Source organism: Macaca thibetana, chromosome 2 (assembly GCF_024542745.1).
Source record: "Macaca thibetana thibetana isolate TM-01 chromosome 2, ASM2454274v1, whole genome shotgun sequence".
Taxonomy (NCBI): Eukaryota; Metazoa; Chordata; class Mammalia; order Primates; family Cercopithecidae; genus Macaca; species Macaca thibetana.
In genome coordinates, this window is record NC_065579.1 from 236,851 (window position 1) to 262,993 (window position 26,143).

The window sequence follows — 26,143 nt, forward strand, 5'->3', positions numbered from 1 at the left end:
TTTTTATCTTGTGTTTTTTAGTAACAGCCGTCCTAACAGGTATGAGGTGATCTCGCATTGCGGTTTTGATTTGCATTTCCCTAACAGTTGGTGATGCTGAGCATTTTTGCATACACTAGGTCGTTTGTTCTTTGTTGTTCACTTGAGTCCCTTATATAATTTGAATACTGCTGTGGCCTGAATGTTTGTGTCCCCCAGAAATTCATATAGTGAAATCTCATCCCTATGGTCAACAGTTTAGGGAAGCGATTAGTTCATGAGGACTCTGCCCTCGTGCATAGAATTAGTGCTCTTGTAAAAGATGGCCGCGGGAGCTCTTTTGCGCCTCCTGCCGTGTGAGGACACAGCTCGAAGCTGCCATCTGTGAACCAGGAAGCCCCCCCTCACCAGACACCGAATCTGCTGGAGCCACCATCTTGGACTTCCCAGCCTCCAGAGCTGCGAGAAATAAATGTCTGTTGTTTAAGCTACCCAGTCTGTGGTATTTTGTTATAACAGCCCAGCCCAGATTGAGACAGGTAATAACCCTTTATCAGATACATGCTTTGCAAATAGTTTTCCCCATTCTGTAGATGCAGCCATCGAGAAGCTCCTCAAGATAGACATTAAATACAAAGAAGCATGGTGTGAAACGCCATGTGTAATATGCTGTCAGTGTGCAAAAGGCAGGGAGGCCCTGCACTTGTGTGTATGTTCTGCATCGTCCCCCAGAAGGCTGGACGCCTTGCTGGAGCACTGGGCACCCAGGGAGCAGGGAGGTTCTTTACCGTAATGTTAGTGGGTGAACATTTCACCCACTTCTTGACCACGGAGACCTGCCCTCTGAGTTCTCTGCCCATTCTTCTTTGCGGTGCAGGTGCACACTTGGAAGACATCCTCATGATAGAAAAGCATACAGAAGGCCTGGCGCAGTGGCTTACACCTGTAATCCCAGCGCTTTGGGAGGTCAAGGCAGGAGGCTCACTTGAAGCCAGGAGTTTGAGACCAGCCTGGGCGATATAGGGAGAGCTCATCTCTACAAAACATTTTTAAAAACACACACAAATGCACATGGTGAAAAGTAAACCATCATCCTCCTTCCACCCCAAACAATCCATCCCTACTCTCCAGAGGTCATCGGTATTGACTTTTTAAAGCAGCTGGACTGATATTTTTTATTCATGGTATCCATAAGTTTGTTGACTGTTTGTTAGTTACATTTTAACCTGAAAGGGATCACGTGCACGCCACTCTGAACCTTGCATCTTACTCTTTAATGACAACTGGATGCCACATGGTGCCAGGGCTGTCTAGTACACATGAATCTGCCTCCTTCCTTGTGGCTACATTGTTGGGTGGCTTCCTGTTTTCATCCCCACAAATACTGCTTCAAGAGCATCATTGAACGTACTTCTGTGCATAGTTATGCAAGTGTATCTGATGAATACATTCCTACACGGGGAATTCTGCCTTTAAAATGATAGAGGCCGGGCGCAGTGGCTCACACCTGTAATCCCAGCACTTTGGGAGGCTGAGGCGGGTGGATCACCTGAGGTCAGGAGTTCAAGACCAGCCAGGCCAACATGGTGAAACCCCATCTCTACTAAAAATACAAAAAATTGGCTGGGCATGGTGGTGGGTGCCTGTAATCCCAGCTACTCAGAAGGCTGAGGCAGGAGAATCGCTTGAACCTGGGAGGTAGAGGTTGCAGTGAGCCAAGATCACGCCACTGCACTCCAGCCTGGGCAACAAGAGCAAGACTCCGTCTCAATAAAAAGAAAAAATTAAAATAAAATGATAGTAGAGGTGGTGTCTCTCCACAGGCACCATCACAAGATGTGAGCACCTGCCCCCCAGGTCAGCCCTGGCCATCATATGAGGTTTTAACCTCTGTCAAGTGCTAGGTGCAAAATGTTTTCCCCCAATTGCATTTGCATTTCTTTAGTTACTCTGGAGGTTGTGCTCTTTTCAAATACTTACTGGCCGTGTGTGTATATATTTTCTATGACCGGTCTGCTCTCCTTACAGATGCAATTGTTCACCTCTAGATTGTTTGTTTTAAATCTTGTTAGTTGTGGAAAATTTGAAACATACAAAGGCAGAGAAGATGGTATAGTGAGTTGCTGAGCTGGTTTTGATGTGAGCCAGTCTTCAGAGCCCACCCACTCCCTGTATCCACTCCACCAGTTTATTTTGAAGTAGATCTCAGACATCACAGCATTTCATCCATATGTATTTCCATGTATATCTCTAAAAGGTAAGGACTCAACAAAAAAAATTACATTTAAAATTATCAATGATTATTCCTTAATATCATCAGATATCCAGTTAATGTTCAGCTTGCCTTGATGAGAGTGTGTTAGTTTCAACTAAGATTGACATCAGGTCCATTCATTGCAAATGATGGACAAGTCTCAAGTCTGTTTTTAAAAACAGCTTTATTGAGATAGTCAACATATTACACAATTCACAGCGCAGGCTGAACTCACAGCTTTGTGTGCCCGTCCCTGTGCGTCAATGATTTTTTAAAAATATTCACAGGGCTGTGTAACCATCACCACGATCTAATTTTAGAACATTTTTTGTACCCCCCTGCCCCACCCTGGAGAGAAACCCCATACCCATTAGCTGTCACTCCAATCCCCTCCCTCCCACCAGGCCCCCAGCCCCTCTGGCAACCACTAATCTACTTTTGGCCAGATTCTGCTGAGACATTATAACAAGAATTTTTTTTTTTTTTTTTTTTTTGAGACAGATTCTCGCTCTGTCGTCCAGACTGAAGTGCAGTGGTGCGATCTCCACTCACTGATAGCTCTGCCTTCCGGGTTCACGCCTTTCTCCTGCCTCAGCCTCCCGAGTAGCTGGGACTACAGGTGCCTGCCACCGTGCCGGGGTAATTTTTTGTATTTTTAGTAGAGATGCGGTTTCACTGTGTTAGCCAGGATGGTCTCAATCTGTTGATCTCATGATCTGCCCGCCTCAGCCTCCCAAAGTGCTGAGATTACAGGCGTGAGCCACCGCACCTGGCCTTAGAACAGGATTTCTTTTTTTACATGAATACTTTTGGTCTCTATAGATTTGCCGTTTCTGAACATTTCATGTAAATGGACTAATATGTCTTTTCTGACTGGCTTCTTCCACTTAGCATAATGTTTTCTAAGCTTATTCACGGTGTAACTCATGTCAGCACTTCATTTCTTTTCATTGCCAAATAATATTCCATGTATATCCCTCTACGTGGGGCATTATTCTGTGCCACATTTGATCCATCAGTTGATGAAATTTAGGTTGTCCCCCACATTTGGGCCATCGTGAACAGTGCTGCTATGAGCATTTGTGTGTTAAGTCCTGCGTCTCTCTAAGATTGTCTGTTTCTTTGCAGTTTACTCAAGTAGGAAACTGGTTTGCCTTAACAGACCTTTCACTGTCTGGATGTTGCTGATCTCAACACTGTAGTGTCATTTAACATTTTTATGTGCCGTCGTGTTTCCTCTGAATTAATATGGAGATCTGGAGGCTCGATCAGATATACGTTCAAATTTTTTTTTAGCAGGAATACTTGATGGGGGTGTTCTGTTCTTTCATGAGGAGTCGCAGTGCCTGCCTGGGAGTTGTTCTTCTGACGTCAGTAGGCAGTGTTATCGCTTAACTCCATTAATTTATTAGGGGCTCAAACTTGGTGCCTATTTCTCAAGAAATTAATATGGGAGCTTTTTGCATTATAGTTTCAAATTCATTAAAATGGTGTGTGGAAGTACTTAGTATATACTTTTCTCTTTTTTTTGAGACAGTCTCGTTCTGTCGCCCAGGCTGGGGTGCAGTGGCACGATCTCGGCTCACTGCAAGCTCTGCCTCCGGGGTTCAAGCAATTCTCCTGCCTCAGCCTCCTGAGTAGCTGGGACTACAGGCGCGCGCCACCACGCCCGGCTAATTTTTTTGTATTTTTAGTAGAGATGAGGTTTCACCGTGTTAGCCAGGATGGTCTCGATCTCCTGACCTCGTGATCCACCTGCCTCGGCTTCCCAAAGTGCTAGGATTACAGGCATGAGCCACCATGCCTGGCCTACTTAGTATATTTTAACTAGCTACCTTATTAAATTTTCTTGTGAGTCCTTACAGTTTTTCATAAGAGTTTCTAAAACTTTGTAGCTGATTATACTATATGCCAATTAGCATTTCTGATGGACCCCTCCCTCCTTTCTCCTTGCCACCCTGCATTGCCTAGGACTTCAGAACACCCTGGTCAGCAGCAGCAGTGAGGGTGCCCCCTCATTACAGGAATCCTTCCAGAGGTGTTTACATCACCCAAGCATGGATGCACACTCATGTCTCTCTGGTGTTACAATTGATGGGCAGACAGCGACGCACACGGATCCATGCATCCCTTTGGCTGTCCTGGGAACTGCACTCAGCTGTGATCCATGGGCTGTGCAATCAGGGCCCGCAGACGGCCCTTATCTGTGCAGGACCCCGGCCGGCATTTGCTGACAATAACGTGGCCAGTTGGTCTTTTCTAAATAAAGCACCGCATACAGAGGAAGTGTGCTGAGGCTGGGCCAGCATTAGGTATAGAACCTGCAGGCTGAGGAGGCGGCAGCCTGACCCGCCTGTCAGTCATGGAAGTCCCAGAGTGCTACCAGCGTTGCTGTTAGAGCACTTGTCTGCCCGAGTTTATTTCCTCCAGGGGCACATCAGGGGCCTGCTCTGGGCAATGCAGATGCCCAGGCTCTGCCCTGGAGAAGTGGGGAAAAGCTGTTATGAGCATTTTAAAGATGGGGAAGAGGGCTTTCTCTCTACTCCCAGCGGTTTCCCCTCCTTTCGGAAGCAGAATTGCAGGACAGCCCCTGCGGGCAGCAGCCAGCCTCCACAGAGCGGGGATTCTGGGGTTTGGTCCAGCGCTGAGAAGGGGAAGGGTGGCTTTCTCTTTGGCCTGTTTCCCTCGCGCTGAGCTGCTGACCCTTTCCCAGGGAGGGACCAGGAGGCGTCTTCGATTCGGAACACTGAAGCCTGGCACACCTGAGGGGAGTTAATGGAGACGGGAACAAAGGCTCTCCCAGAGGACTTACAGCTCTCAGGCAGCGGACAGGAAGGGGCACGGCCACGGCTTCCTCTTGCACTGAAGAGGGGTGCATTTTTCCTGTTTGCTAAATGCCAGACTTGGGGATGGACCAACAGGACAGCTCGATCAGCTTGAAGGTTTTTAACAGAATGAAACAGTGGGAAAATGTTTTCAAATTTCTACCCCCCCTTCCACTTTTCTTTTAACTTAGAGGAGGTGGGTGTGGCAGTCTCAGAAAAGGAAACTAGCTGTGTAATAATAATATTAATGGCACCAAGTGTATACTGCAAGCCAAGTGCTGTTCTATCTAAATGCTTTATATACAATGATTTCCTTAAATTCTCACAATAAAGCAACAAGAAGAGACACAGCCCTACAGAAGAGGAAACCGAGACACAGAAATTAAACGACTTGCCCAAGGTCATACTGAGAAAGTCATGGTGCCAGAATTCTGACTCAAACATTTTGGTTCCAGTCTTCTGCCCTTTTTTAACTAAGCAAAAAAGGAAGCTGGAGAAGAACTGTACCCGGGAGATGCCAGCAGTCTCCAAGGAGCTCCCCGTAAACATCCCGGAGGAACGGATGTCTGCCAGCAGTCTCCACCGTAGTTTCTCTTTTCCCCTTTGCAGCCTCGGAGCAGGCTGAACTCACAGCCTTGTGCACCTGTCCCTGTGCATCTTCCTCTCGGCTCTGTTGAGCGACCCATCTGGCCACACTGACTGGTGGGCAGGTGACAGACTGGCACGTAGCACGTGGGCTTTGGCATGCTTGGGGTCTCTGCAGCAGTGCCAGCTGCTCCCGTTGTGCGAGACGGCTGCCGGCAGTGTGAACAGGAGGGCCACCAGCAGCAGTGAGTCTCATCGTAAGAACACAGCTGGCAGTCCTCCGGGAGAGAAAATCTGGGGTGAGCCAGGGCCTCTGGAAAATGTGGGGTCTTCCCATCCCCCACACCCAGCCTGAGCTGAACGGAGGACAAACTAAGAGTCTGGATGTTTGGAGAGACATGAGGGATGGTCGGGTGTCAGGAGGACAGGTGGGTTTAACAACAAGGGGGGCTTGGAGTGAGGGTGAACACCAGGGCAGGAAGACACTCAAAGCAGCTGGAAGTAGAAACGGCAGACCACAGCCTCAGCCACTTAATGTTCACAGGCCACAAGGCAGCATCTGGCTAGTCACTCAGATCCTCTAACAGACAAACCACCAAACACACACACACACACCCTGGCTGGACAGACTTCCAGATGGACAGGATCCCAGGGAAACACCCAGCGGGATAAACAGACGGATTACTGACAGATGGGAAGACCCTCAGCCAGACATCCAAATAGACCTATGGCCAGAGAGACACCTGAGCCCCCCAGCCAGGCAAAGGTCAGAATCCCTCAAGGACAGGCTCCCTCCCCGAAATGGACAGAGACGTTACCCCAGAGGAGAGAACACACCACCCACCTGGTCACCCAGACCTTCAGCTGGACAACATGTCCTCCACCGGTCAGACAGACCTCAGCCTATGAGGACAGACCCTCAACAGGATCCCTGCTGCTGGACAGAGATCCTCTAGCCCATAATGACTGCCCTTAATAACCATGTGTGCTCAGGGGCTTAGCCTCCATAACTTTCCCAGCAAATGTACTTATTTTCTGAAAGCTCACTGACGCGTCTGTATTCTACCTCCCTGGCTCTCCATGGCCATCCACAAACCCTCAGAGATTACACCGAGAGTCACTGTCGTGCCCTGAGCAGAGCTCTCCATGACTTTCCAGACTCTTCTGAACCTTCAGTTACTAACACTTTAAATCCCAATGGCCCCACGATTACTTTCACTTCTTGTCCCAGGTATCCACTGGCCTCCCAATGACTGTCATTAATATCCACTGACACCCCCCATCAACATCCAAGGGACCCCAGCTGACTTCCAGTGAATTCCCTATCACCGCCATCCTAAATGATTACTACTGACCTCCGACCTCCCTTAGAATGCTCCAAGATGAAACTGATACATGATGACCATGGATTTCACAGCGACCCCTGCAGACCTCACAATAAATCAAACAGCCCTGGCTGCTGACCCCACAGACCCGCTTTGATCCCTCCATCCCTTAAGCCAAGGTCAGCAATCCACACCTTGTAGGCCACACACACACACTAGAATAATTCATGACACATGAAAATTACATGAAATTCTAATTTCTTTGTTCATAAAGAGTTTCCCTGGGACACAGCCACACTGTATACTGTCTGCTTTCACGTGCCACAGCTGAGTTAAGCGGCTGGGGCAGAGATAGCAAAGCCAAAACCACTTCCTACCAGGCCCTTTAGGAAAGTGTGCCTTCAACACTCGGATGGCTCCTAGTGAATTAAATTCACCACCTGACATCCTGCCCCTGTTGACCCTTCAAAGACTCAGGCACACATCCAGGCCCCAATGCTACCTTTCAACCCCTCAACGACCTCCAACCAGTGTCCACTGACGCCCGTTCCACTGACACCCCCTCTTAATTCTTCCCACCTGGGCGAGAAGGGGGCTGACCTAGGCCTGTCCTTGAAGAGACCCGGGTGCCGGTCCGTTCTCTCCAGCCTCCCCTCGGTGATCCCGGAAGCCAGTCTCTAACCTCCGCACACTTTCCGCGGATGGGCGTGAAGGCCGAGCGCCCGGGGTGGGGCCGCGCGGGCTCCGAACACCGAGGCTGGGGCGCCCTGCCCGCCGCCGCGCGCGTCCATTGGCTGCCCAGGCCAGGGCGGGGGCTCCGTCTCCGGCCTCCGCCTCCCGCGGCGTCCACACTCGCGGCGGCCGGGCTGGACCTCGCTGGCCCGCGGCGCCATGAGCCGCAGTCTGGACGCCGCGCGGAGCTTCCTGGAGCGGCTGGAGGCGCGGGGCGGCCGGGAGGGGGCCGTCCTCGCCGGCGAGTTCAGCGTGAGTGGCGCGCCCCGGCCCTGGCCCCGCGGACTCCGGTCCTTCGCCCCCGGCGGGCTCTGCCTTTCTGTCTCGGCGTCCCGGGTGTCTCCCCGCCTCGGGGATCTCTCCGTGTGTCTCTCCCCAGCGCTTCTCTGTCGCTCTTACTGTCTCCGTGTTCGCCCTCTGCCCACCGGCCCCGGAGCGCGGCGCCCGCGGCCAGACCTGGACAGACCGTGCACACCCTCCTGGTGTCCTCGCGCGCCCGGAACAACCTGGCTCGGGCGGGGCGGGCGGGGCGGGCGCCGCAGGGAGGGGGGCGGCCTTGCTACCCCGGACAGCCCCGGCCCCGCCGCTCCTGGCGGCCTGACTGTCCCCTGTGACCGCAGGAAGGAAGGGGCTGCAGCAGGGCGAAGAGGAACGCGGGGGCCGTGGCGTGGTAAGGGGGTGAACGCGGGGCCGGAATCCGCGTCCGGGCCCGAATCCGCGTGTGGTCCCGGCGGTCTACCTGGCCCCTCTGGCCTCGGCTTCTCCCTGGTGAAATGGGGACATGAATGACCAAACTGGCCTGAGGATTAAATGGTGCGGGTGGAAAGCGCTTACCACATACTGGGCGCGCACTTCGCAGGGGCCAACGTCACTGCCTATAAAGATTCTAAACGTGGGCCAGGTGCGGTGGCTCACACCTGTAATCCCAGCACTGTTGGGAGGCCGAGGCGGGAGGATCGCTTGAGCTCAGGAGTTCAAGACCAGCCTGGGCAACACAGCGAAACTCCTTCTCTACTAAAAATACAAAAATCAACTTTGCGTGGGCACGCGCCTGTAATCCCAGCTACTAGGGAGCAGAGACAGGGGACTCGCTTGAACCTGGGAGGCAGAGGTTGCAGTGAGCTGAGATGGTGCCACGGCACCCCAGCCTGGGCGACAGAGTGAGACCCCATCTCAAATCAAACCAAACCAAACAAAAAGTCTAAACGTTACAATATGGGTAGTGCAAGCCCAGCGTTAGGAAGGTGCACGCAGCATGCTACGCACTGCACACTACGGTCAATGACGTGTTTAAAGTGTAATAGCTTATAGCTTACGTACCAGACATAGAAACATACCTTACAAATGCGTAAACTGATATATGGTGATGCATATCAAGTTTAGCAATATATGACAAACACATAAAAATAGTATAAATGACCGTTTATACAATAAACATTGTATAACTGCGTAAAACAATACAACAAATGAATATAACAAAGATTATAATTTATAAAATGACCAAAGTTATATGATAACTTCGTAAGTAAATATACAATATGTAGCAGATAATTATCAACCTAAGTAATTTACACACATGTAGAAACATTGTATATAAGAAACTAAGAAATGCATAATAAATGTAAAATACATAATTACACAATATAAGAATGTGTGTAACAAACGTAAACGTAATACCCATGTGATATATGACATCAGGCGACTGGGTGGGTTCTGAACCGTGCACAGCGCCCAGGGCCTCACATGCCAAAGGCTGGGTGGTGAGGGCACCCCTATCCCCCAAGACTGCCTCCCGCATGTGCAGGAATCACTGGGCTCTTCTAGGTGTTCCCACTACACAAGGGCATCATGAGGGCTTAAATGACCCAAGGCACCAAGTAAAGCACTTAGAATAGTGGCTGGCACACACTATTCTAAGTGGCATGGGTGTTACTTATTATCATTGAGATTATGAATACCTGACGATGATGGTAATACGCGATTCACTAAACATTATTATAATCTCCCAGTAACACAGTACCTATGGTATCTTGTACATAATATGTTATCCATTATAATGCCTATGCATTGTACATTCTCTTAGGTTTAGTTATATAACCCTTAATATATTTCATCGTAGTTATTGCTTACAGGACAGTGTTACAGATTGAGTGTGCAGGGGGTGGGTGCCGAGAGGTCTGAGTTCAATCCTCACCGTGTGTCTTCCTGGTTGGGAACTTCCATAAGTCGCTGAACCACGTGGTGCCTAAACTTCCCCGCCTGCACAATGGGGGCCTCAATAATAGTACCTATGTCGTAGGAACCTGTGATTATTACATGCCCTTAGCACAGAGACTGGCACAGAGAAGGTGCTCTGGGTCGCTATTTCTGTATCATTATTATTAGGCAGGCCCGGTGCCATCGGGGTCTGCACTCACCTCCCCAGGCCACTGGCTTTGTATCCTGCGCGTGCCTAGGTGGCCCGGGACTCTGACCTGGCTCCTCTCCTGTCTCCTCCCCTCCCTGGCCCACTCATGATGCTCTACCAGGACATCCAGGCCCGCTCGGCCGCCTGGAAGGCTGATGGCATGTGCTCCACCAAGGCGGGCAGTCGGCCAGAGAACATGAGGAAGAACCGCTACAAAGACGTGCTGCCATGTAAGTCGGGGCTTCCGTAGGGAGCCGGTGCAGCCGGGCACGCACCGCCACTGTCCAGGTATCAGTATGCACTGGAGTCACCCACTGCGCTCTCCTCCCAGAGCCTCACCCTCTGCACTGCTCAGCAGCCCACTGGGGCACCTTGGTGGGATCTCTGCAGGTGTGTGGTCCCCTGCTGGCTTTCAGCCAGGGGGCTGTCAGACCCTCGGTCACCCTATCCTCCCCAAACTCCACGTTTCTCACCTTATCTGCTGACAGATGATCAGACGCGAGTAATCCTCTCCCTGCTCCAGGAAGAGGGACAAAGCGACTACATTAATGGCAACTTCATCCGGGTGAGGGTTGGGGTCACGGAAGGAGGTGGACTGGGAGTGGCCGGGGGGTGGGCAGCAGAATCTCAGTAGTGAATTCGGCCTTCACCAGGGCGTGGATGGAAGCCTGGCCTACATTGCCACTCAAGGACCCTTGCCTCACACCCTGCTAGACTTCTGGAGACTGGTCTGGGAGTTTGGGGTCAAGGTCAGCACTTGGGGGCAGGGCACAATGGTGGGGTCAACATCTAAGTAACCCCTCGGCATTTCCCTGGCCCCCTCACCCAAATCACCTTCCTCTCCCCTGACCCACCTTGTCTAGGTGATCCTGATGGCCTGCCGGGAGATAGAGAACGGGCGGGTAGGTGTCCTCTGCCCCCAGGTTTCATGTCCTCATGCAGGGAGGAGGGAGGAGGGAGGAGGGATCTTGCTAGCTCCTCCTTGACCCCAGGACTCGAGGGTCCAGCTCTTGGAGTGACCTTACTGTGGCTCTGTGGGAAGCCCCATTGTTGCTCTAAGTTTCTGTTGATCTGTTATTCATCCCCCAGTGTTAGCAACCCCTCTCCTGCTGGGCTTCCCAGCCATTTCACACCTTAGACCATAAGGCCCTATTCTGACTTCTTCCCCTGTAGGCTCTGATCTCTCTTTCCACCTCTCTCCTCCTTATTCACTCCACTCTAACAACTCTGGTCTCTGCTGTTCCCCACATGTTCAGGGATGGCTGTCCCTCAGGGCCTGTGCCTTGGCTATTCCTTCAGCCTAGGACATCCTTCTCCATGGCTTGCTCTATCACCTCCTTCAGGTTTTTGCTCAAATGTTAAGTCCTCAGTGAGACCTTCCTGGGTGGCTCTTCACACCATTTTAAACTCTCAGAACTTCCACTCTCCCTCCTTTGTCCTACTTTTCCTTTTTTCTTCACAGCTCTTGCAAACTCCTAACACACTGGATAATCTACAAATGTATTATGAACATTGTTTATTCTTAATCTCCCGATTTAGAAGGTAAGATCCGTAAGTCCAGGGATTTTTGTTTTGCCTGTTAACATAAATTAGTTAAATAAATAAATGCATGTCAACAATGAAGGCTGAAGGCACATAGCTTCATGTGGTTTCTACATTCTTGCCTGCTCCATGGATGGGGTGGGGGTTCCCTGGGGTGACTAGCTGATGGTGGAGACTGTATGATCTGTACTGATGTCTCTTTCTCATTCCTGATTTTGGTCATTTGTGTTCTCTCTCTCTGTCTTTCTGTTTCATCTCTCTATCTTGCTATCTCTTTTTTCATGCTCCTACCTCTTTTTTGTAAACAATGTATTAGAACACAGCCACACTCATTTATTTACGTATTGTCTATGCCTGCTTTTATGCTACATTGGCAGAGTTGAGTAGTTGCAAGGTGAATAAATTATATGGCCTGTAAATTCTAAAGTATTTATCTGACCCTTTATAAAAGTGTCAGCCAATCTTTGGACTAGAGATTTTTTATTATTTTTTCAAAGAAACTGCTTTGGTTGTATTCATTTGTATTCATTTTCTCTATTGATTTTTTCATTTTCTACCTTTTTTTTTTTTTTTTTTTTTTTTTTTTGAGACAGTCTTGCTCTGTTGCCCAGGCGGGAGTGCAGTGGTGCAGTCTTAGCTCACTGCAACCTCTGCCTCCCAAGTTCAAGCAGTTCTCCTGCCCCAGCCTCCTGAGTAGCTAGGAATACAGGCACATGCTACCACGCCCAACTAATTCATTTTCTACTTGAATTTCAAGTGTACTTGAAAACAACATGTATTCTGCTTTGGTTGGCTGGAGTGTCCCATAAATACCAATTAGGTCAATTGACAGACTTTTTTGAAAGACACTTTTGTATCTTTACTGTGTATTTTATATCTTTACTGATTTATTTTCTCTAAATATATCGATTGCTTAGAGAAGAGTGTTGAAATTACCGATCCTCTTGTTCAATAAATATCGATTAGGTCAAGTTTGTCAACAGCACTATTCAAGTCTTATTTCTGACAATTTTTTTGGTCTGCTTGTCCTATTATTTGCTGAAAGAGGAATGTTGAAATCTACTTTAATATTCTTTCAGTTTTACTTTCCATGTTTTGAAACTTTATGATTGAGTACATATACATTTAGGATTATGTCTTCCTAATGATTGGATCCCTTTTCTAATATGTAATGACTGTCTTTATTTCTGTTAATATTTTTTTCTGAAGTATACTTTGATATTAATATAGCCATTTACATTTCTTTCTTTTCTTTTCTTTTCTTTTTCTTTTTTTTCTGAGATGTAGTTTCCCGCTTGTTGCCCAGGCTAGAGTGCAATGGCGTGATCTTGGCTCACTGCAACCTCTGCCTCCCAGGTTCAAGTGATTCTCCTGCCTCACCCTCCCAAGTAGCTGGGATTGCAGGTGCCTGCCACCACGCCCAGCTAATTTTTGTATTTTTAGTAGAGACGGGGTTTTACCATGTTGGCCAGGCTGGTCTCAAACACCTGACCTCAGATGATCCACCTGCCTCAGCCTCCCAAAGTCCTGAGATTACAGGCAGGAGCCACCGCCCCCTGCCTTAAATTTCTTTAGAGTTTGCATACGTCTTTTCCCATTCTTTTACTTTATATCTATGTTCATCTTTAATTTTTAGTGTGTTTCTTGTAGGTGGTGAATCGTAGGGACTTTTTTTTTTTTTTTTTTTTTTTTAAAGAGAGAGGGGAATGGAGTGGTGTAGCGCAATCATAGTTCACTGTAACCTCAAACTCCTGGGCTCAAGTGATCGTCCTAGCTCAGCCTCCCTAAGGAGTTGGGACTGCAGGCATACATCACCATGCTTGATTAATTGTTTTTTATTTCTTGTAGAGATTAAGTCTTACTGTATAATCCAGGCTGGTCTTGAACTCCTGGCCTTAAGCTGTCCTTCCACCTCAGCTTCCCAGAGTGCTAAGATTACAGGCATGAGCCACTGCATCTAGCCAGGACTTACTTTTAAATCTAATTTGACAGTGTCTGCCTTTAATTGGAATATTTAGCCTTTAATGTAATTATCAATAATGTTGGGTTTAGACCTACCTTTCTTGCTATTTGTTTTCTATTTGCTCTGTTTGTTCTTTTATTCTGTCTTTCAGAGTGAGAATTTTTTATTAATCTATTGCATAGTAATTATTCCCTTATTAGCTATACATCTTTATTTTAAATATTTAGTGGTGGCTTTAGGGTTTACAATATATATCTTTAACTTATAGTCTATAGTCAAATAATATTATACATTTCATGTAAAATGTCAGAACTTTACTGTAGTATATTTCAATTACCCCTTTCCATACTTTGTGCTATTGTTACTATGTATTTTAGTTCTCTATATAAAATATACACCAAAGTACACTGCTATTATAGTTGTTTTAGAATATCCTTTTTAAACATCTGTATTGATTGATATACAATTCAGTCATTTAAAGTGTACAATTCCATCATTTTTCTATATTCCTGAGTTATGCAACTATTACCACAGTAAGTTTTCGAACACTTTCATCATTCCATAAAAAAATCCAGGCCAGGCATGGTGGCTCACGCCTGTAATCCCAGCACTTTGGGAGGCTGAGGCTGGTGGATCACGAGGTCAGGAGATCAAGACCATCTTGGCCAATACAGTGAAACCCCTGTCTCTACTAAAAATGCAAAGATTAGCTGGGTGTGGTGGCACGTGCCCGTAATCCCAGCGACTCAGGAGGCTGAGGCAGGAGAATAGCTTGAACCAGGGAGTTGGAGGTCACAGTGAGCCAAGATCGCCCTACTGCACTGCAGCCTGGCGACAGAGCAAGACTCTTGTCTCTCAAAAAAAAATAAATAAATAAAATAAATAAATAAATAAATAAATAAATAAACAAATAAGAAAAAAGAAAAAGAAATCCTATATCCATTAGCAGTCACTCCCCATTTCCCACCAACCGTTACAGCCCTAGACAATCCCTAATCTATTTTTGTCTTTACAGATTGGCTTACTTTGGATATTTCATATAAATGCAATCATATAACATGTAGCCTTTTTTTTGCCTAGCATGTTTTTTTTGTTTTTGTTTTTGTTTTGTTTTGCTGAAGACTATTCCATTGAATGGATCTGTCACATTTTACTTATCAGTTGATAGAATTTGGGTTCTTTCTACTTTTTGGCTATTATGAACAGCGCTGCTATCAACACTGATATACAGGTCTCTGTGTAGATGTGTGTTTTCATGTCTTTTGCATATTGCTGGCAATTGCTGGGCCATATGGAAACTCTACTTTTAACATTTTGAGGAACTGCCAAACTGTTTTCCACAGTGGCAGCATCATTTTACATTTCTTCGGCAATGTTTGAGGGTCCCCATTTCTTCTCCCCGATGCTTGTTACTGTCTTTCTGTTTTTATAGCCATCCTAGGGGATGTGAAATGGTATGCCATTGTGTCTTTCTTTAAATGATGCAGTAAAATATACATAACATAAAATTTGCCGTTTTATAGATGCTCAGTGAGCAATGTTAAAAATAATTTTGCCATTTAAACAATTTCAAGTGTACACATAAAATTTGCCATTTTATAGGTGCTCAGTGAGCAATGTTAAAAATAATTTGGCCATTTAAACAATTTCAAGTGTACAATTCAATTGAATTAGGTACCTTTCCTACTGTAACCATTCCTACTGTCTATTTTCAGAACATGTTCATCATCCCAAACAGAAATTCTGTACTCATTAAACAATAACTCCCCATTCCCCCATTTCCAGGCAGCCTCTATTGTCCTTTCTGTCCCTATGAATTTGCCCATTCTGGGTACCTTGTGCAAGTGGAATCAAGAATACACTTATACAATACTTGTCCTTTTTTCAAGGTTCATCCATGTTGCAGTGTGTATCAGAATTTCACAATTTTCAAGGCCAAATAATATTTCATTGTATATATATATATCACATTTTGTTTATCCATTCACCTGTTGGACATCTGGGTTGTTTGTACCTTATGGCTATTGTAAATAATGCTGCTACAAACATTGGTATACGGGCTGGGCACGGTGGCTTACGCCTGTAATCCCAGCACTTTGGGAGACCGAGGCGGGTGGATAACGAGGTCAGGAGATGGAGACCAGCCTGGCTAACATGGTGAAACCTCATCTCTACTAAACATACAAAAACTTAGCCGGGCGTGGTGGTGGGCACCTGTAGTCCCAGCTACTCGGGAGGCTGAGGCAGGAGAATGGCGTGAACCCATGAGGTGGAGCTTGCAGTGAGCCGAGATCACGCCACTGCACTCCAGCCTGGGAGACAGAGTGAGACTCCATCTCAAAAAAAAAAAAAAAAAAAATTGGTGTACAAGTATCTGTTTGAATCCCTGTTTTCAGTTCCTTGGGTATACACCAAGAGTGGAATTGCTGGATCATATGATAACTCTATGTTTAACATTTTGTTTTCCACAGTGGCTGTACCATTTCACGTTCCCATCAACGGAGAGAGAGAGAGGGAGGGACATGTGTAGTTTAATGACAGGGATACGGTCTACATTGTTAGGCTATCTTCTCTTTGGGAACATCATAGAGTATACTTACACAAACATAGAGGGTATATACATTTTTATTTATATGTATTTTTTCATATGGAAAACCAAATGTCCCAGCACCATTACTGAGTATCAGTCATTTCCCCAACTAAATATGCAATGTCAATATCAAGTGCCATGTGTCAGGTTTCTACATATACTCCATTATAATCTATGGCACCACCATCGTACATGTGATCTGTTGTTAACCAAAACATCGTGTGGCATATGACAATGACATATATGTCACCCTAATGGTGGTTTTGGTCTTCATGTGCTTATTTGTCCATTTGTATATCTTCTCTGGACAAATGTCTATTCAGGTCATTTATTCATTTTAAAATTGGGTTTTTTGAGGTTGTCTTTTATTATTGAGTTGTAAGAGTTGTAAGAGTTATTCTGGGTATAAGTCCCTTATCAGTACATGATTTAAAATGTCTTTCCCATTCTGTGGGTTGTCATTTCACTTTCTTGATGGTGTGTTTTGAAGCACAAACATTTTGTGAAATTTTAATTCCAATCTATTGTGTTGCTGTGCTTTTGGTGTATCTAAGAAGCCGTCGTCTAATCAGAGGCCATAAAGACTTACTCCTGTTTTTCCTTCTAAGTGTGTTGTAGTTTTCTTGCTTACATTTAGGTCTCAGATTTACTTTGGGTGAACTTTTCTACGTGATGTGAGATAGGGGTCCACATTCCCTCTTTTGCATGTGACTATCCAGTTGTTCCAGAACCATTTGTTGAAAAGACTATATGCTTTGCCCATTGAATGGTCTTGGCCCCTGTGTTGAAAATTAATTGGCCATAAATATAAGGGTTTATTTCTGAACTCTCAATTTTATTAAGTTGATTGATGTGTTTATCTTTGTGCCAGTATAACATAGTTTTGATGATTATACCTTTGTAGAAGTTCTGAAATCAGGAAGTATGAGTCTTCCAAATTTGTTCTTTTTTCAAGATTGTTTTGGCTATTTTGGGCAGGTCCCTTGCTGTGCAGAAGAGTTAAACATAGCAAGCATAACTGTTTATGCTTAGAAAGGCCTTCCTGTAGACTCTTGGGCGGCCTCTAGAAACCTAGCTTTCTGGTAACTGTGCTCACTCTGCCTAAACTGTCAACACAAACAAAATGCTTTATGCAGAACGCCTGTTCTTCTGCTGGTGGTCTGACATTTTGGTACAGCCTCGGCAGAGTGTGCCTGCATGCTGTGCAGACGGCGCCCCAGTAAAAATCCTGAGCACTGAGTTTCTAATGAACTTCATTATAAAAGACCGTTGGGTTTTGTCAAATTTTGTTCTTCACATCTATTCAGATGATCATTTGTTTTGTATTCTACCAATATGGTGTATGACATTGACTTTCATACATTGAACCAATCTTACATTCCTGGGATTAACCCCACTTAGTCATGGTGTTTAACACTTTGCCAGTATTTCTTTGAGAATTTTTGTTTCTATGTTTGTGAGATATTGGTTGGTAGTTTTTTTTTTCTTGCGATGTCTTTGGTTTTGGTGGCAGGGTAATACTTGCCTCACACAATATGTTGGGAAATGGTTCCTCTCAGTTTTTTGCAAGAGTTTGTGAAGGGTTGGTATTAATTCCTCTTTGATAAAATTCACTAGGTTATTTTTTTAAAGATGTTTAAAATGAGAGAAATGTCTTTTACATTTAGCCACTTACTTTTCTCCCTACTCTGCTACTTTGTGTGGATCTGTATTTCCATTTGTATCGTGTTCCTTTTGTATGCAGAGCTTACTTATTCTATTTATTTAAGAGTTAGGGTCTCACTCTGTCACACAGGCTGGAATGCAGTGTACAGTCACTACTCACTGCAGCCTCAAACTCCTGGGCTTAAGCCATCTACCCACCTCAGCCTGCCAAGTAGTTGGGAGTACAGGTGTGCCACCACACTCAGCTAATTAAAAAATTTTTTTTTTTAGATACAGGCTAGTTATGTTGCCAACACACCTAGCTAATTTTTTTTTTTTTTTTTTTTTTTTTTTTTTTAAGATATAGGCTATGTTGCTCAGGCTGGTGTTGAAGTGGCTGTAAGCAATCCTCCTGCCTTAGCCTCTCTAATAGCTGGGATTACAGGCAGCAGCCACGGTCTGTAAGCATCTGAAGAGCTTACTCTAACATTTCTCAGAGTACAAATTTGTTTGTGATTAATTCCCTCAGCTTTTGTCTGAAAAGGTTTTTTAGCATTTTTAGGATATTATACCATTGACGTGCAGTTTCTGACAAAATGTTGCTATAATTCTTAACTTTGTTCCTCAGTATGTGATGTGCCTTTTTGGGCGAAATGCTTTTATGATTTTCTCTTCTGGGGCCGGGTGCAGTGGCTCATGCCTGTAATCCCAGCACTTTGGGAGGCCAAGGCGGGTGGATCACTTGACGTCAGGAGCTGAGACCAGCCTCATCAACCTGATGAAATCCCGTCTCTACTAAAAATACAAAAAAAAAGTTGGGTGTGGTGGTGTGTGTCTGTAATCCCAGCAACTCGGGGGCCTGAGGCAGGAGAATCGCTCGAACCCAGGAGATGGAGGTTGCAGTGAGCCGAGATTGCGCCACTGCACTCCAAGCCTGGGTGACAGAGCAACTGTCTCAAAAAAAAAAAAAAATCTTCTTTTTCAGTAATTTGATCATGATCTGCCTTGGTGTGACTTTCTTTAGGTTTATTCTCCCTCTGATTCATTGACTTTCTTGAATTTGTGGATTCATAGTTTCATCGAATTTGGGAAAATTTTCACCTATTTCTTCACATAAATTTCTGTTATCCTCCCTTTCTCCTTTCCTTCTGGACTCCACGTGCACATACACTACACTGTCTGGTATATTTCTACAGAGAACTGATTCTCTTCATTTTTTTCATTTCATTTTGAATTATTTATATGGCTATGTTTTTATGTCTATTGATCTTTTCTTCTAGTGTCTACTCTGCTATTAGTGGATTTTTCATTTCATACATCTTATTCTTGTTTATAAATTCCATTCAGGTATTTTTTCTATCTTTCATTCCACTCTGCAGCATGTTCATGTTTTCCTTTTCATCTTTGAGTATATTTGTACTTCTTTTTTTTTTTTTTTTTTTTTTTTTGAGACACTCTGCCCAGCTGGAGTGCAGTGATCTCAGCTCACTGCAAGCTTTTCCATTTCCTGCCTCAGCCTCCCGAGTTGACTACAGGCACCCACAACCGCGCCCGGCTAATTTTTTGTATTTCTAGTAGAGACGGAGTTTCACCGTGGTCTTCTCCTACTTGTGAGCCTCCCAAAGTGCTGGGATTACAGGCGTGAGCCACCGCGCCCGGCTGTACTAGCTCTTTTAAGATTTTTCGCTTCTTTCCTGAACTGTCATTTCTGGGCCCTTTCCTACTGACTGATTTTTCTCCTGGTTATGGGTCACAATTTCCTGCTTCTTTGTATATCCAGTACAATTTTATTGGATGCTTGATATTTTGAATTTTGCACAGTTAAGTGTTGGATTGTTTTCTTTAGAGTGTTTTGCCTTTTCAGGAACTTTTGGATGGCTGATCAAGTAGCCTCTGTTCTAGAATTAATTTAGCCATACTTCTCATGTGTGGTCATTCTAGGTTCCCTACTAAATGCCCCTTATAGTTGATAATGCCTCTACACTCTAGCTAGAGGGAATGTGAATTCTTTCTCATAGTGAGCTCAAGGAAATGTTCATTGTACAGATCCCTACTATTCTTTCATGGGAAGTTATTCTTGCCTGGCCTCATGGGGTTTCATGCTGTATATATTCAGATTATTCAACCAAAGAATCAAGGAGGGGACTTCTATGCAAGTTTTTCTTTTGTTTTTATTTGCATAGCTCTGTTCCTTGCAGGACTCGGCCCTGCAAATTCTAGCTGCCTTGGCCTCCTTGAGCTATGGTCTCTGGCTCAACTCTGTGGGATCGTTAGACTCATGTCTTACAGCCTGGTGACACTTCCATGCAATAAGCCTAGAGTGGTCTGTTCAGTGACCACAGTACTGCAACGCCTGCCAACCAGTGTCTGAAAATAGCGGCTCATGTATTTTGTCCAGTTTCTAGCTGCTTACAGTGGGAGGGTATCCTGGACTGTATTTCCCCTGCATGGTCAGCAGCGCACCTCCATTGGGTCTGCATGTGTTTAATCTGACGGCTCTGTTGGCTGGCCTCTGTTATAGGTTATAAGTATAGCTGCCTGTGCTTACACCACGAGCACTTGGGGTATCTTGTGGCAGGATTGAGCTGGCTCTAAAGCGGACTCCCTCTTCTCACTCCCTGCCTTTTCTCCCTTTCCTTCTGCAGAAAAGGTGTGAGCGGTACTGGGCCCAGGAGCAGGAGCCGCTGCAGACTGGGCTTTTCTGCATCACTCTGGTGAGCTGTGGGAGGTTTCAAGGAAGATTCCCAGGGTGGAAAGGCTTTGGGTTGGGCCTAAAAGGATGAATGATTTAACCCACAGTCCACTCACACTGCAGGAAACCCTCTGGTGTTAGCCTGCAAATAGTTAGAACTTAATATAGGGATAGCCTTTGCTTTTTTATTTTGGCTACAATCACAGTTATCTCTGTCATGTAAATGTGCCTGGTTAGGTTCTTGAAAGTCTTACTTCTCTTACCATTTCAAAAGAACTTGGGGGAACTCTCAAGTCATACATACCGTTAGTACTTAATAAATACAATAGCAGTTTCAGTTTAGAACAAAATCATCTCTTTTCACTGCAAAAGGGCTTGTGTTTTTATAATAGTTCCTCTTTTTCTCCTGTGTCAAATGTTTCCTTAATGAAAGCTTTGGGGAAGTTTGGGCTATATGATTTTTTTTTTTAAACGGAGTCTTGCTCTGTCATCCAGGCTGGATTGCAGTGGCGCGATCTCCACTCACTGCAAGCTCTGCCGCCTCCTGGGTTCACACCATTCTCCTGCCTCAGCCTCCTGAGTAGCTGGGACTACGGGTGCCCGCCATCACGCCTGCCTAATTTTTTTGTATTTTTAGTAGAGATGGGGTTTCACCGTGTTAGCCAGGATGGTCTCGATCTCCTGACCTCGTGATCCGCCCACCTTGGCCTCCCAAAGTGCTGGGATTACAGGCGTGAGCCACCGCCCCCAGCCGGGCTATATGAATTTTTAAAATGTTTTCTGTATTTGATTTTTTAATCAGGAATGCTTTGCTTTCTATAAATGTCTTTTGGTACCTGTGATCTTTGTTCTCCTCCCTCTTACTTGCCCCACCCCCCTTACTCAGATAAAGGAGAAGTGGCTGAATGAGGACATCATGCTGAGGACCCTCAAGGTCACATTCCAGAAGGTACTGTGAAAAGGAAGGAGGAGGCAAAGGGGCTCCTGAAAGGGGAGGGATTTCCTCCCCTGTAAAAATGGGCATCATACTAGTACTCACCTCCTCAGTTATTCTCCGGTAGATATAAATGGAAGATGCCTAGAAGTGGGCCTGGTGTATAGTAGGTACCCAATTAATGCTTTTTTTTTTTTTTTTTTTCCCTAAGTCTTTTGCTCATCTTTTTCTGTGTTTCAGGAGTCCCGTTCTGTGTCCCAGCTACAGTATATGTCCTGGCCAGACCGTGGGGTCCCCAGCAGTCCTGACCACATGCTTGCCATGGTGGAGGAAGCCCGTCGCCTCCAGGGATCTGGCCCTGAACCCCTCTGTGTCCACTGCAGGTTCTGGAAATGGGCTTCAGGAGGGTCTGGTGAGGCAGAGGCGACAGGGCAGGGAGGGGAGTGCAGGGCATGGGGCTAGTCTTATAGTCTGAGTGCCTATTTTGAGAACCTTGCTCACCTCCATGGACTATAATTGTGAGCACTTGTTCAGCATAGACTCAGCTGGGGAATAAGCACACAGCCGCTGCTCAACAAAATGTAAGTGATTAAAAAGGTTTTCCTTGTTCAGATATCTGGAGATTCTGGGAATCAAGAGGCTCTGCAAGGGATCCATTAGGACCCTCACCCCCATCCCCAAATGCCCTGTCTAAAAGGGGTTGTGGTCAGGACCTGACCAGGCACGCTCTGATTCTCTTGTCAGTGCGGGCTGTGGGCGAACAGGTGTCCTGTGCACCGTGGATTATGTGAGGCAGCTGCTCCTGACCCAGGTACGATGCAGGCATCCTGTGTGTGCAGTGTGCTGCCCATGACCTCGTGTCCTGCTCAAGTGCCTTGTCTGTCTGCCCCAGATGATCCCACCTGACTTCAGCCTCTTTGATGTGGTCCTTGAGATGAGGAAGCAGCGGCCTGCGGCCGTGCAGACAGAGGTGAACGCTGGGTCTCCTAATCTTCAGGGACAGTGGCCCGCTGCTGTCATTCCCTGCCTTCCCTTCCTGATGGTCCCTCACCCCAACAGGAGCAGTACAGGTTCCTGTACCACACGGTGGCCCAGATGTTCTGCTCCACGCTCCAGAATGCCAGCCCCCACTACCAGAACATCAAAGAGGTACAGAGGCCCCTTTCCCACTCTCCTGTCTGCCATCAGCACCCTCAGAGACCAGGACCCCAAGCAGGGTCCAGCCCCCGGGACTCCCGGAAGCAGGCACTGACTATGACATCCACCTGTGCCCTCCTCCGGGCATCCTTATCAGGCTCTCCCTTCTTAAGCTTTCTCCCAGAGCCCCGTGAGAGACCTGGCCAGCTTCCTCCCTCAGGAGCCTCTCCTCTTGTTTTTCCTCAGAATTGTGCCCCACTCTACGACGATGCCCTCTTCCTCCGGACTCCCCGGGCACTTCTCGCCATACCCCGCCCACCAGGAGGCGTCCTCAGGTACCCGGCTCCATTCCCACATTCTTCCCTGCCCAATTTCTCAGGCTAACCCCTTCCTCATCCTTGGAACACCAGTCCGTTCCTTGTTCACTTCGCCAAGTGCTCTCTGGCCCCTTCTTTAAATTGAGCCCTGGGAACCCACTCCAAGATGATTCATTTATCACAGTGGTCCCCTTGCCTCTGCCTCTAAGGCTTGCCCTGCCTTCTGAGTTAGACCTTTCCTGGATCCTCCAATCAAACCTTAATTCAGGTAGCTCACGCCTGTAATCCCAGCACTCCGGGAGGCCGAGGAGGGTGGATCACTTGAGGGCAGTTGGAGACCAGCCTGGTGTAACATGGTGAAACCCCTGTCTCTACTAAAAATACAAAAATTAGCCAGGCGTGCTGGCGGGAGCCTATAGTCCCAGCTACTTCGCAGGCTGAGGCAGGAGAGTCCCAGAAGGTGGAGGTTGCAGTAAACGGAGATTGCACCACGGCAGTCCAGCCTGGGCGACGGAGCTAGATCCTGTCTCAAAAAGCAACAAAAAACAATTCAGCAAATAATTCTAGATGCCGCCCTCTTGTCAGGCTGCACGTTGAGTGCTGCGGGCATGGGACTGAGCCGCCTTGCAGCGGAGACTTAAGGCTCTTGTCCTTGCGGCCATCCTTCCCTGTCCTCTATGCCACTTCCGCACTCCGTATTCAGTAGACACTGACACAGAAATGACCACCCCTCAAACCAGCACTGCTCCAATTACCTTTCAGGCCGACCCCGTTCCTCCTTCATCCACCTAACGTGCAGGGCGCTAGGGACACAGAAGCGAGGCCTCCCACCCAGGGAGCCCTGCCTCCCGTCTCCCGCCTCGACGGGAAGGAAGCCCGTGGTTTGCGCACTGAGCAGCCTCCCCACTCCCGCCCTGCCCAGCGCCGCCGTTTCACTTCCTCCCGGCCCTCCCTGCCTGCAGGAGCATCTCGGTGCCCGGGTCCCGGGGCCACGCCATGGCTGACACCTACGCGGTGGTGCAGAAGCGCGGGGCTCCAGCGGGCGCCGGGCCGGGACCGGAGACCGGGACGGGGGCGCGCAGCGCGGAGGAGGTGCCGCTCTACAGCCAGGTGACGCCGCGCGCCCAGCGGCCCGGGGCGCACGCGGAAGACGTGCGGGGCACGGTGCCTGGCCGCGGTGAGTCGAGGCTTGCTCCTTCTCAGGGCATCACCTTGCTGTGGTCCGCGGGACCCCGGCGGCCGTGATATCCCCCAGCCCCCATACTAACCTGGCCACGCCCCGACGCTGACGTCGCGGCGTCCCTGGCCACGCCCCGGAAGCGCCCCCTGGCGGTCGCGGTCCGGGTCCCGGGGCAGGTTCCGGGCGACACTAGCGGGCTTGTCTCGGCCGCGCCCAAAGGCTCGAGGCTGCGTTCGGGGTGTGCCGCTTCTCCCGCCAGGCGCCCTCGGCCCTCCTCTTCGGGCCTCGGAGGAAGCATCCCCGCCAGGGGTGGGGTCTTGGTACTCCCTGGGGCTTCCGGAGCTGACTCGTGTTGGGGGTCTCCTGCCCTCAGTTCCTGCTGACCCAAGTCCTGCCGCATCTGGCGCCTACGAGGACGTGGCGGGTGGAGCTCAGACCGGTGGGCTAGGTAAGTCAAGGAGAGCCTGGGCTGCCGGGACTTTGCTGCTTTGAGTGAACCCCGGGAGTCTGGGGTTGAGGGATGGGGCATGGAGCTCAGTCCTGTGGATGTGGCTGCAGTGAATCAGAAGGACCTGGAGGCAGGGGGATGGCCGTCTTCGTGTTTGCCAGCCTCCGCACACCTCAGCTTCGTCATGAGACCCACGGCACCCTTCCTCTCCCAGGTTTCAACCTGCGCATTGGGAGGCCGAAGGGGCCCCGGGACCCCCCTGCTGAGTGGACCCGGGTGTGAGTCTGCGCCAGCTCCTGCCTGTTGCCTCGTGTGAGCTCGGACTGCTGTGTGCAGAATGGAAACAGTGCGCCTGAATCAAAATAAATGTTTCTCAGGGTGGGAAATGCGGGGGCTTTGCCCGTGACTGTAGAATTCAAAGCTTGAGGCTGGAGGAGGTAGGTTTGGTATAATGGCTGGTGAGGCTGCACGGAGCAGATTCAAGAAAGAAGATCGGGAAGGGGCATGGCCCCCGAGTTATGAAGGGGAGAATGGACAGATGAGCTTCCAGAGACTTCTCACCACATAACACACTAGTCCATCCTCAGCACCTGAGCCTGCCTCACTTGAACACTCAGGGGACCACACAGAGAAATGGATGGACCCCTCGCCATCCAGGCAGACCGATAAAAAGACTTCCAGATAGGCAGACAGACGGGTGGACCACCAACCTGGACAGACAGCCACACCTTCAGAGATACAGTCCACAGGTGGACAAAGGGACCCCCAGCCAGAGAGACCACCAAACAGAGCCCCCAAAAGACAGACACCTCTGCCAGCTGGACAGCCGGGTGGACCCCTAAGTTAGACAGATGTAAACAGATCTCCAGCTGAACAGATACACAGACTTCTCAGACCCTACCCCCATCCCCCAGGTGGGCTGGCTGGCTGAAAAGACCTTCTGGCCAGACAGACTCCTAACCAACCAGATGGACTGCCAGACAGACAGACATCAGCCCCATGGAATCCTGACATCCCAGCCAGCCAGCCAGACTCTCATCTTGATGGGTGAACCCCAGTTGGTTGGTCAGACGTGATCCTCCAGATTGACAGAGAAGTCCCCCAAATGAGTACATATCTCCAGCTATTCAGACAGATGGACCCCCAGCAAATCAGGCCCTATCTAGACCCCAGCCAAACAGACCCCCCAACCAAACTGACCCCTTGCTGTTCACACAGCCTCCCGAGTAGCTGGGACTACAGTCTAATTTTTTTTTTATTTTTTAGAGATGTGTTTGCCATGTTGCCCAGATTAGTCTCGAACTCCTGAGCTAAAGCAATCCTCCTGCCTTAGCCTCCCAAAGTGCTGAGATTATAGGTGTGAGCCACCAGGCTCAGCCCTCTAAGATTTGAAACACTTTAAATGGCCCTAGCAGGTTTTATCCTGCTAGGATAAAACATTAAGCAGCTGTTAAAAAAAATAAAAAATAAAAAAAAAAGGAAACCGCCTCCTGTGCACTGGTGTGGACAAATCTCCAAGTCACTGCAAAATGGAAAAATATAAGATGCCCTCTCCTGGAACCTCAAGGGTCCCGCCCCTCTCACCTTCA

At 47.8% G+C, this 26,143-nt stretch overlaps 1 protein-coding gene across 2 annotated transcripts; it reads left to right on the forward strand.

The window, feature by feature from the left end:
- Positions 1-7,811: 7,811 nt before the first annotated feature.
- On the forward strand, positions 7,812-25,678 carry PTPN18 (protein tyrosine phosphatase non-receptor type 18). Of its 2 annotated transcripts, XM_050779061.1 has the most exons (15): positions 7,823-7,952; positions 10,229-10,337; positions 10,596-10,672; positions 10,761-10,856; positions 10,971-11,009; positions 20,492-20,560; positions 21,425-21,487; positions 21,713-21,855; positions 22,217-22,283; positions 22,365-22,442; positions 22,532-22,621; positions 22,856-22,944; positions 23,889-24,103; positions 24,480-24,554; positions 24,769-25,678. In XM_050779061.1, exons 1-15 carry the CDS (start codon positions 7,860-7,862, stop codon positions 24,834-24,836), a joined length of 1,371 nt encoding a protein of 456 aa, XP_050635018.1. In that variant the 5' UTR covers positions 7,823-7,859; the 3' UTR covers positions 24,837-25,678. The 2 variants fall into 2 exon arrangements, with proteins under 2 accessions (XP_050635019.1, XP_050635018.1); XM_050779062.1 differs by lacking the exons at positions 10,229-10,337; positions 10,596-10,672; positions 10,761-10,856; positions 10,971-11,009 and having other exon boundaries at positions 7,812-7,952.
- The last annotated feature ends 465 nt before the right edge of the window (positions 25,679-26,143 follow it).